This window comes from Tarenaya hassleriana, unplaced genomic scaffold, assembly GCF_000463585.1.
Source record: "Tarenaya hassleriana unplaced genomic scaffold, ASM46358v1 Cleome2, whole genome shotgun sequence".
NCBI classification, from domain to species: domain Eukaryota; kingdom Viridiplantae; phylum Streptophyta; class Magnoliopsida; order Brassicales; family Cleomaceae; genus Tarenaya; species Tarenaya hassleriana.
Window position 1 is genome coordinate 2442608 of NW_010965372.1, and position 11972 is coordinate 2454579.

Consider the following 11972-nt stretch of genomic DNA (forward strand, 5'->3'; position numbering starts at 1 on the left):
CACGACTCCGGAGTCGATCAGTCATTCATCGACGCTTTGCCAATTTTCCATTACAAAACCATCATCGGACGCAAACAAGACCCTTTTGATTGCGCCGTCTGTCTGTGCGAATTCGATGCCGAGGACGAGCTCAGGCTTCTGCCCAAATGCAGCCACGCCTTTCACGTGGACTGTATAGACACGTGGCTCTTGACCCATTCCACGTGTCCTCTCTGCAGAGCCAACTTGCTCGTCGATGTCGCCACTTCGTGTTCCCCAGTCGTTCTTGTTCTGGAGTCTGGGAGTGAAAGCTCCAGAGAGATCCCGGCTGAGAACGGTAACATGGGGAGGTCGGACTCGCATCCGGGTTCGACCAGGTTCGACGTGGGGCGTGGGTCCGGTGAGCATTCGAGACGAAATGATGAGTGTAAGACTGAGGGAGAGGAGAGAGTTGTGCCGGTGAAGCTTGGCAAGTTCAAGAACATCGATGCCTGTGAAGGTAACGCACTTCAGAATAAAAAACGATCATGGCCAAAATGCCTGCTGTTGCGTTTACAGATATTAAAATCCTCTGTCGATCAATACAGGTAATTATGGACATGTAGTTAGTTGTGAATGATAATCTAACAATGGCGTTGGTAGGGCAGGTAACAGTAGCAGCAACAATGGGGATGGAAGGAGGTGCGTTTCAATGGGTTCGTTCGAGTACGTGATGCCTTCAGAGGCTTCATTGCAAGTTCATGTAACGATGAAGAAGACTATGCGGCCACCAGGCCCATGTCAGAGGCCGGTCTGCATCTCTGGTGAATCAAGAAGGGCCTTCCCTTTCGGACATGAAGATGTGAAGGAGAGCTTCTCTGTGTCTAAAATCTGGCTAAGGGGTGCGAAGGAGATGGCGCATTGCGAGGAAGAGGGCGGTTCCTCAGGGAGACGAGCATTCTCTTTCCGCTTCCCCGATGGAAGAGATCAGTCCTTCACCATGAGGAACGTCTTTTGGAGCGTTTGGAGACAGAACAAAGTCGCCAGTTCTTCTTCCCTGGCGAGCGAGTGAGGACCGTCTAATCACTGCCATGGGGCTGCGAAGCATAGTCGAAGTCGTAATGAGTGCGAGAGGCCAGCCCCTGTGGTCCACCTTTCTGTCATTTAGTTCGAATTATTAATTGCATAGGATAACGGTGAATATCTGATCCGTGCGACTAAACGGGCTTTTCGTTCTATGGGCATATTTATTTTACCTCTTTTACAAATTTGGGTCCCCATCTTATACCAACCATATCTTAAATCTGTTGTACGACAGAAGACAGGAAGCATAGCTTAGCTTTTGCTTACATTTCAATCTGATAGTGTCCTCGAGTTGAGTTGTCTGTTGTTGCCTCCTTCCTACATTCATCTCTCTTTTACCACAGTTTCTTGTATCCTTGCGCTTGTAGATTCAGGCATTTAGAAAATTAACACTCCAAGTATCAGTATGCGTGCGTCGCTAATAAAAAAAAATACATATTATGTACGCTATGATGATGGTCCATAAGCTAAGCGTATCCATATCTCGAAGTTCAGACAAGCCTATAGGATATGGGCCGATAGATTCGATGAGAATTGAGTATATGAGCATTTTTGGGCTGCCACCCACTCAATCAGTATCTTTTATTAATATGGGCCTAAAAGCCCAGCCCAAAGGTGGCCGCACGCACCTTTCCTCGTTTCATGCGTCCGCATTACGATTTACGAGACAGACCATACCCTTCGTGAATCTTTTATTTTCTCTTCATAAATTTTCAAAACCATTACTGATGATTTCGTAAAACTAATACATGATCCCGCATAGAGTATGAACAGAGATATGTAATAGATGACCTTTTATAATTTTGCGTCCATAAAAACACACATTTTTCTTTCATCGTTTTTTTTTTTGGTAATGATTTACCCAGCTTGGTGTTTGTGATTCCACCTTAACGTTTTGCCACCCACTCTTGGGCTAACCATTTTTCTTTCATCTTGAAGTTTATTTCTCTGACTTTTGTGAAACTTTCCCAAACTTTTCCCAAGTCTCTCTCTCTACATCCTTTACCCCATTTTATACATATATATATATATCAAGTGGTGAGGATATATATGATAAAAGTTGCGTGGGTTATACAAACAAAGTGAAGGAGGAGGCATATATGATCAAAAGATCAAAGAAGAGGGGATGGAAGAGGACCACAAGTGAAGGAAGGAGGAAGTGACAATACAATAGAGTAGAGACGGATGGGTTGGCAGAGACAGCTTCGCCTTTGTTATGGGGGTTTCTGTCCCCTTCTTCTTCTACCCAACTTGTGTTTCACCACTCTTCCTCCATGCCTTCCCCATCTCCTTTCCTTTTATTAATTAATTAGTAAAATCACTATACGGAAAAAAGGTACGATCACATAATCCACATCTTCTCATGTGAATTATTATGTCATTATATTAAAACTTGCCACAATAATTTATATTTGCTTCGAAAAAGTTGAATGCCTTCAGCCTGGTACCTGCAGGCTTATCCATTGTGTATATATATATAAAGTTTCCCAGATGAGAATATGGGATGGCTATAACTATGTTGACTGAATTTTACAGCATGCGCCGAATTCAAATTAAAACCATATATCTTAGAGATGTAATCTAAAGCTAAAGTGTGTTGAAATGTTAACAGTTCCTGCCCCTCGCGTGGTCCCCGTCAAAGGAGATGCATGTCACCCTGTTCCAAACACCTAAGCGTACAGTCGTGCATGTACTCTCTCTTTTCTTTCATTTGTTATAAATATCGGCCATGGTGGTGTGTGTACGAAATTGAAAACCCACGAGGAAATGAAGATGCGGAAGAGGAACCGCCGGAAGAGAAGGAGGCCGTCGATGAGAAGAAAGATGGGAGTACTGCGCAGGATAGTCCCTGGCTGCCGAGAAGCCGATGAAGAAACTTTGTTCCTGAAGTCAATTCAGCATCTCCTCCGACTCAAGGCTCAGGTTTCTCTCCTCCGAAAGCTCGCTGATATTTATGGAGTCTAAGAACGAACGCAACTCCTTGTCTCTCTAATGTAAAAATTTATGAAATCTTCAAAAAAACTTTATATATTTTTCAAGTAAGGTTACCCAGTTTGGTTGACCCAATGGTAAGAGAACATGTAAAACATACTCTTGCCCCAAACATAGGGCATTCATCTGGATTTCACCGAAAAGATGTAGTTGAGCCAAAAATCTGGTGAACTTCCGGATTATAAAAAAAATGGTTTCGGTCTGTGTGTATTTGAGTGCTCCTTCATCTCAGACATATGTACTTTGTATCTCCCCGTTTCTACGAATAATAAAACGGATGTGCTATGTGTAATCTTTACTTTACTACAAAATGTGATTGATATAATATTTTCGGACAAACAATTTGCGGAATATGCAGGGACATGATGACCAAGCTGTAGCTATCAAAATTATACAAAAAATAAATTACAATGACTAACAGGAGATGTATTTTTTCAAGGTTCGAATTGGAGAGAGTGAGCATGAGGTTGACCCACAACCGTAAAATAGTGATCATGCCACTATATATATATATATATATATGTAGCAAAAGTGTTCGTATCTGTGATCGGAACCTTGGTATAGTTCCGCTTGGACATATTCTGATAAAATAAGTCGGTTTGTTTTCTTGAGTATACGATAAGGATCATGACCTGTGAAAGTTGACCAAAGAAGAATAAGATAATTGAAGGTGTTATTAATTTCATGAATTTCCCTTCACTGTTGTAACCTTGAAGTTGAAGTCCCCTTCCCTGTTCACATAAAACACCGTTTCTTTTAGTTTAGTTTATATGATGATAAGATACCAAATTATTTTTATAAAATATCGAGTTCTTGAATCCAGAAAATTTTCCCCCCTTATTGTATTTGGGCTTATGTTTATATAATCGACGTGTATGGTGGGCTCACACCAAAAGTGACAATTGCGTGGCCTGATTTTTCATCTCTTTCAATCCACTTGACATACCGTAGGAACCCTCAAATTAATGTCAATTATTTATTGAATTAAATGTAAGACGGAAGAATTATGTGACATTAATTAATCCCAAAAAAAAAAAAAAAGGAGCAGGATAATTAATCTTATACATGGACGTAGTTCACATCAGTGTCTTTTGCTCGTGTCATTTTCGAGTCACGACATCAATTATGTTTACATTGCTGGAATTGTAAAAGAGGAGCAGAATTTGATTTTTTTTTTTTTTTTTTAAATGTGAGGAAGTAGGGGATTTAGCCTCAGACCCAAACCAGAACCCCTTCACCCGACTTTCTTCATAACTCAAGCTTTAGCCGATCTTTTTTTTATCTTTAAAATTTTGGCAGGGTATAGACGTGAGTGAATATAACGTTTATAGAAGGACTCGTGAACTTGTCGTCATCTTTAATAAGGACGACTGACGAGTGTGGATGTGGATGTGGATGTGGATGTGGATGGGGATGGGGACGCAAGTGACGCATGCACATGTGGACGTCACATGCACATGTGGACACATGCAAGGACACAGACAGATTCATTGCGTATAGCTTGTGAATGGTGACGTGGAAACAATGCCAGGTGGAATTTTTAGGTGATCCCAAGTGGACCAGGTTGATATCTCCATCATAATCCTAACCGCAAAATGCAGCTGCATTACGCGGCGTTGCATGAGAGATATAATTGAAAAAAATAGCCCCATACTTTTCGTGCCAATCAAAAGCAGGTTAAAAATTCAATGTGTGTGTGCAGGGCATATATATATATATATATAACATTGATTTTTATTTTTTTGGCAAAAATGTATTTGATCCTTTAATGGTGATGGAAAATTAGAAGATGAGAAAAAGGTTGGAAGCGCATCGACATATTATTGTACAAAGTCACATGCTAATCTTCTCTACGTCATACGACATTTATTATATTAGAGGAGGAAATAAATAACGACAACGGAGATGAGGCTGTTGCATTCCTATCTTGGTTGCGTATTTCTTACCGTATTTATACAAACTTGGGGCACCATTTCTTTAATGCTTCTACGAATTATAACCCATGTTTTGTTTTTGCAATAACGTGCCAATGTTACACTTAATGTACTATTCTCATAGTTAGTTCCTTAAAGTAATGAGATATCTATATATATAAACATATACATACAGATGGAAGGAAACATTTGGCATGAATCAACTAAAATGTTAATAATAGAATGCAATCATGCTGAGAAAACGAATTAGGAAAAAGATAATAACGCATGGGACAGTTGGAAAAAAAACCCAAACGACAGTCGTTATCAAAATTGGATCTGTGAGTAGATTGATAGTGTGGGGTTATATATATATATATATGTATGTATAGATGGTTGAGTTGAGTAGTACTGCAACTTGTACGTATGTTGTTCAACGAAATATTGAAGTGAGAGATTGGAGATAATACTGTAAAAGAGAGGAGGAGGAGGACCCATACGCAACATCCTTGGCTTCTCCAACCATAAACTGACCATTTATTACGAACGAGACTCACAGCTGTTCCTTTCTGCTTCGATTGAGACGCACCCCCTCCCTCTCTCCCATGACAACCCCCCCTAACCCTAAATATTATATTTACAATCACTCTTTCCTCCTCGACATTTTACTCAAATGATCTATTTGGGTCTCATATATTTCACAGATACACCACAAAAACTGATTTTTTTTTTGTGTGAATAAATTAAGTTGGAATCGGGTAACGTGGTCTTTTCAAATTTTAAAAAGAGAATTTAATACGTTATATTTTGTGGTGTATATTAAAATGCTCCTTTCTTGACAATTATGGTTGTTTCATTCGATATTTTTTTTTATTTTTACAAAAAAACATTGGGAAATTTAGGAACGGCAACCCAATTAAAAGAGCAGGTGGGGGTGTGTATCTTCGTTGCTTGTACAAGTAAGCGGAGATTTAGGGGCCTCTCTCAAAACGGCACACTCCTTTTTATACATAACCCAGAAGGAGGAAAAAGGCTTCGTTAGCTTTCTGGTTTTGGTTTCTTCTTCCACACTAATAAATTCCGACCCTCTCTTGGGAGCTCGTCTTCTCCTTTTGACCAAGTGAGAGACCCTCCTCCTCCACCTGAGGTTTTCTCAACACTCAACAGGCTAAAATTATTGCTCCTGTCTCCAAGAAAAGAAATCTTTAACCACGGGTGACTCGGATTCTTCGACAAGGAATAAGAATTTCAAATCCCCGTAAAAGAGAGAGAACGGAAAATGGTTGCGGCTTTATCGGCTTGGCCTTGGGAAAACCTCGGCAATCTCAAGGTTTGTGCTTTTTGCTTCCAAATCTATAATCTTTCGGACAAGCAATCTGCTTTCAGTTTATGATCTCGTGATGACTTAAATTTCTCCTTTTTTTTTCTTCTTCTGGGGTTTTCATGAAGTATCTACTGTACGGTCCGTTAGCAGCACAAGTGATCTATTCGAGGGTTCATGAGGAAGAGAACACAAGGGCCACTCTCTGTCTGCATATTCTGATCCTCTCTGCGCTTAGAGGTCTTGTTCATGTCTTATGGAGCTCTTTCGCCCACATGTTGTTCTTGACTCGGACTCGCCGTATCAATCCACAAGGTGTCGACTTCAACCAGATTGATCACGAATGGAACTGGTATTTTCATTCAGTTCCCTTCTCGATTTTCATTCTTTCCAAGTCTGAATATTACTCGATTGCAAAGTTGTGGGTGTTCATCGATAACATCGAAGCTTTTATTTTCCTCTCTCTGTTTCGTGCATTTCTTAATTTTCTTCTCTTGATCTGTGGTTCCCGGGTACGGCGTGGTAACTTGTATGAAAAGAAAATTGTGAATATGATCTTTCTAGCATCAAAGTTGTTTCCTTTTTCTGGGTAGGGACTCGCGCTCGATGCAACTTGTAAGCTTGTGGGTCTGTCTTAATTATCCTGAAACATATAAAAGTTTTTCTTTCCTCTTTCTTGACAATCTGTTTTTTGGTGATGTTTTTCAGGGACAATTTCATACTTCTCCAAGCCATAATAGCAAGCATGGTCTGTTACATGTCTCCATTGGTGAACAGCCTTCCCCTCTGGAATCCAAGAGGCATTATTGCGTTAATTGTCTTCCATGTGACAATTTCAGAGCCATTATACTACATTGCTCATAGATGCTTACATGGATACAACCGCCTCTTCACTCATTACCACTTGCATCACCACTCTTCTCCAGTTCCACACCCCATGACAGGTATCACATGAAGTTTGATATGGCAGAACAGAGTTATATAAAGTTGACATATAATAATAGCTAATGGGGTTTGCGGGGCTGTGTCCCGTTTGGTTGTGCAGCTGGAAATGCAACGTTCTTGGAACATCTTATCCTCTGTATGGTAATAGGAGTTCCTTTGATTGGCTCTTGCTGGTTGGGGGTTGGATCGACGAGCTTGTTCTACGGACATGTTCTTGTGTTTGATTTCTTGAGATGTTTGGGGCATTGCAATGTCGAGATCGTCTCACACAACATGTTTGATACCTTCCCTTTCCTCAGATATCTCCTCTACACGCCAACGTAAGCTAACTTTTTTCATTAGTTAAATTTGGCCATGTGTTTGATTAGCCTTTGGCGCAATTAATGCGGTAGATATAAGGTTTCCAAAATTAGGTGAACCGGTATCTACATTTTTTTTACATCTTAATTTCTATTCATTAGACTACTTGCCCTTTCTTGACTGAAGTAGAACTGACTGAAACATGTGAGCTTCATGTTTTTATTGAGAAGTTAAAGTTGCCCACATGTGGAAGTCTGAGCTGTTTCTATGCCTTAAGCGGAAGGGGGAAGATTTTATCTGCCTTTTGAGAATGATTAGAAAAAAAAAAAGTTAACTTTTTCCTTTTTTTACTGTGATTTGAACGGTTTAAAAAATGGTGGTTGGTGTTGGTGTGTGCAGGTACCATAGTCTGCATCACAGATACATGAAGACCAACTTCTGCCTCTTTATGCCTCTCTTCGACGCTCTGGGAAACACATTAAACCCCGGCTCGTGGGAACTCCACCGGAAATTCAGTTCGGGTCCAGGTAACCTTTTTTTTTTTTTAACACAAGTAGTAGAAATCTCATAATTGTTTTGATTGAAGAAAAAAAAGCTCGAAACAGCCTACTGATAAACCAATGCCAACGATGTGTGGTGATCCTATTACAACTTCAACTATGGGAAGCGGTAGACTGAATAAATCCTGTTGTATACAAGTTGTGATATCTTTTGTTTTCAAGTCGAAACATGATATTGTTCTGACATGTGTATGTATAATTTGTGCAAAATTAAGGAAGCTATTATACATAAGTTAAAAAAAAAAAAAAAGAGTTTTTGAACATGCCATTTATAGAAAACTGTGGTTTCGGTGCAAACAAGTTGACAACTGGTCGATCCACATGGTTGCAGAGGAGAACAAGAGGGTGCCGGATTTCGTGTTCCTGGCCCACGTTGTGGACGTGTCATCAGCAATGCACTCGCCGTTTGTGTTCAGATCATTCAGTTCACTGCCTTACACATTCAGGATTTTCTTGTTGCCGATGTGGCCAGGGACGTTTCTGGTAATGCTGCATTCCTGGTCTTGTTCTACAACCTCAGGGACAAGCTTTGCCAGACCTGGGTCGTCCCCAGATTCGGCTTCCAAGTACCGCCTCCTTACAATTTTTTTACATTTTTTTGGACGGAACAAATGCTTTTAACATCATGATGTTGGTTTCTTGCAGTACTTTTTGCCATTTGCAACTCAAGGCATTAACGACCAGATCGAAGATGCTATTCTGAGGGCTGACAGACTTGGTGTCAAAGTTATTAGCTTAGCTGCGCTCAATAAGGTTGGTAACCAAAAGTCATATGTTTACTTGGATTGGAGGGTTGCAGCAGATGTTGTGAGAATGCCGCCATTGGCATCTATTTATTTTACAAAACCCAAGACTTTTTTTCTCCCTTTTGGTATAAGAGCAGAACGAGGCTTTGAATGGAGGAGGAACGCTGTTTGTAAACAAGCATCCGAACCTGAGGGTTAGGGTGGTGCATGGAAACACGTTAACGGCAGCTGTCATTCTCAACGAAGTCCCAAAAGATGTAGAAGAGGTGTTCCTGACAGGGGCCACTTCTAAACTCGGAAGAGCCATTGCTCTTTACCTCTGTCGCAGGAGAGTTCGAGTTCTTGTAAGTGTTCCTTACTCCTAGTGAAAGGCTAATAATAGTCCAGAAAAAAAAATAATCATGAATGGGAATGAAAATGGCAGATGTTGACACTATCAACGGAAAGGTTTCAGAAGATTCAAAAGGAGGCAGCAGTGGGACACCAGAACTACCTTGTACAAGTGACCAAGTACCAAGCTGCCCAACACTGCAAGGTAAATCAACCTGACTCGTACTCTTTTTTTTTTTTTTTTTAAATTTTTGGGAAAGATGGACAATATCATATATAGAGAATGGATGAAAGCAGACGTGGATAGTGGGGAAATGGTTGACGCCGAGGGAACAGAGGTGGGCGCCAAAGGGAACGCATTTCCATCAGTTTGTGGTGCCTCCTATCCTCAGGTTCAGGAAGAACTGTTCCTATGGAGATCTTGCTGCCATGAGGCTTCCCCCTGATGTCAATGGCCTTGGCACCTGCGAGGTACTACCCTCTCTCTCTGTCCATCCTTTAAGACAGCGAGACTGTGTTAATGTTCATCAAAGATTCATGTTGTATGGACAGTACACGATGGAGAGAGGAGTGGTTCACGCTTGCCACGCAGGAGGAGTGGTTCACATGCTGGAGGGTTGGGATCATCATGAGGTGGGCGCCATTGACGTTGACCGCATCGATATCGTCTGGTCTGCTGCCTTGCGTCTCGGCTTCGCCCCTCCCTCTCCTCCGCCCTCCTAGTCTCTTTCTTTTTCACTCCACTTCGTTATACCTCCACTTTTTTTTTTTTTAAGAAGAAAAAATTCATATTGGGTTTTCCCAAATGAGCATGGTGACGACCATTAGCCGTTCAGGTTTAGACAGCCTCGCCCTAAGCCATGTGCCAACGAAACATGATCCACTACAAGCCTCTATGTTTGAAGAGGCCTCCCTTGGCTTCCTTTGTTTTGTCTACTCGATTCTTTTGTCTAACGTCTCTACTGAGATGAAAGGTAGCTTCTATTTTCATGACCATAACTCTGAATACATTTACATATGGGGTGAATCAGACCCCAAGTTTCCATCCTGATAACTCCTATTCTTCTCTATATTTTGATGAGAGTTTGTCTAGGTTTTACAGGATAATCACATGCATTCATAGACATTCTAGGCGTGTTAGGATACAAAACCCGGTTGTGCTCTAGTTTTGCAGAGTTACAGGTTTCGAAGATGATTGGACTCGAAAAGGAGCTAATTGGAACGTTAAAGGAGAAGTACGGATGAGATGCGCATGTTGCGACATCAATAACTTTCTCTACAGAGGTCCAAATCGTGCGAGACTTATACCATTGGAAAGATCACTTCAAGAGCTTCACGTGGACACCAAAATCGCGTAAATCCGACACCGGAGCAGAGAGTTATGAGCGAATTCGTGAAGACCAGAAAACTGCCAGCGCAGGGCCGGATCCAACTGGATCCGGTCCGGATCAAGGACGCAGAATTTGACCCTAGGAATCTGGATCCGGTCCGGATCCACCTGGAATCGGTCCGGATCCAGTCTAAAACCTTGTTTCGCGATTTTCAGCATCTGAATGGGAATAGGACTCTTGGGAGCCGCCCTAGGGTTATAAAAAAGCCCTAGCCACGTCCTAGAACAGGGGAGAACCTCAGAGAACACTTAGATACACACTTTTGGAGAGCTTTTGGTGAGAGAAGAATAGAAGTTCACGGGATTTCGGGAAGAAGAAGGAGGATTCGATCGTGAAGACTAGGCATCGACATGAGATTTTCTTTCCTCTCTTTTACCTCTTTCTTTATGAGCTTTTTGTTGTTTTCTATGAACCGTGAGTAGATCCACGGCTGTGGGTTAGGGATTCGTTTGTGTTTTGGGTATGTTTGAACCCTACCTTGGATTTCGGTTTTGATTTGATTCGGTTCTATTGATTTGCACTTTTATTGGATTGATGTTTGCTAACCCTTTGATCAATTATCTTGGATTCTGAACCACATAGAGATATGGGTTTGTTTCGGATCAAAATCAATAGGATAGATCGTATTATTCACATAGAGATATGGCTTAATCGATCTAGGGTTGATGATAGCGTTCTTCATGCATCTAGGGTTAACTTGAATAGATCGAGAGATTGACGAGTTACTCTGTAGGTAGGGAGTTAGTAGACCGAGAGGTGAATTCTCCATCTTTGTTGCTTGATGATTCCCGAATACAAGTCATAATCGTTATTCATGCATGCTTAGTAAATACCCATACACGCGAATACGATCCCGACACCCGTAGTCATCCTTGTTTGATAGGTTACTCGTTTCACTTGCTTTCTTATTTCGTTTCATATAGATCCCACACACTTCCATCATTACTTGCTTGCTTGCTTTGATCTCTTTTCGATTTAGATTTGGAGTTAGCAACCGGTCCTCGTGTTCGACCCCGTGTTACGACGATCCGTATCCTTGCGGTGAGTTGTGAATCGGGTATAAATTCTAGACTCGGTACACACGTATCAAGTTTTTGGCGCCGTTGCCGGGGACTGGTTAGCCTATTTCTAGGTCTTTATTGATTCTAGATCTTAGTTTGTTTACTTTTTCTTTTTCTTTTTCTTTTTCTTTCTTTGGTTTTTGCGGCTTCATTTGGCATCGAGTTCTTCTTTTTCTTTGCGATTTGCAGGATTTTAATGCATGACACGTAGCTCTACTCGGAGAGAAGACCTAGTCTACGATCCAGAGATTGAGCGTACCTTGAGAGACATCCGAAATCAGCAGAGAAGAGGAGTTATGTCGAGGTCAAGTAGTTCGCACGACCATGCGGTTCATGATGAGGAGCATCAAGAGAATCAAGAGCACATGAATC

The 11972-nt window shown here is 41.3% G+C and overlaps 3 protein-coding genes across 3 annotated transcripts; all 3 read left to right on the forward strand.

Moving 5' to 3' along the window:
* The first annotated feature begins 6 nt into the window (after positions 1 to 6).
* On the forward strand, positions 7 to 1343 carry LOC104811822 (RING-H2 finger protein ATL13-like). Its single transcript, XM_010538648.1, has 2 exons — positions 7 to 478; positions 627 to 1343. Exons 1-2 carry the CDS (start codon positions 322 to 324, stop codon positions 1028 to 1030), a joined length of 561 nt encoding a protein of 186 aa, XP_010536950.1. The 5' UTR covers positions 7 to 321; the 3' UTR covers positions 1031 to 1343.
* An 823-nt stretch (positions 1344 to 2166) lies between these two features.
* Positions 2167 to 3331, forward strand: LOC104811823 (transcription factor HFR1). The gene is made up of 2 exons (XM_019202389.1): positions 2167 to 2377; positions 2654 to 3331. Exon 2 carries the CDS (start codon positions 2809 to 2811, stop codon positions 3004 to 3006), a length of 198 nt encoding a protein of 65 aa, XP_019057934.1. The 5' UTR covers positions 2167 to 2377; positions 2654 to 2808; the 3' UTR covers positions 3007 to 3331.
* Positions 3332 to 5902: 2571 nt separating this feature from the next.
* Positions 5903 to 10202, forward strand: LOC104811824 (protein ECERIFERUM 3-like). The gene is given in 12 exon segments (XM_010538651.2): positions 5903 to 6276; positions 6396 to 6619; positions 6976 to 7211; positions 7313 to 7532; positions 7912 to 8039; positions 8404 to 8574; positions 8577 to 8638; positions 8718 to 8825; positions 8956 to 9162; positions 9243 to 9353; positions 9446 to 9619; positions 9701 to 10202. Coding segments are annotated over 12 exon segments (1863 nt in total). The 5' UTR covers positions 5903 to 6225; the 3' UTR covers positions 9872 to 10202.
* The last annotated feature ends 1770 nt before the right edge of the window (positions 10203 to 11972 follow it).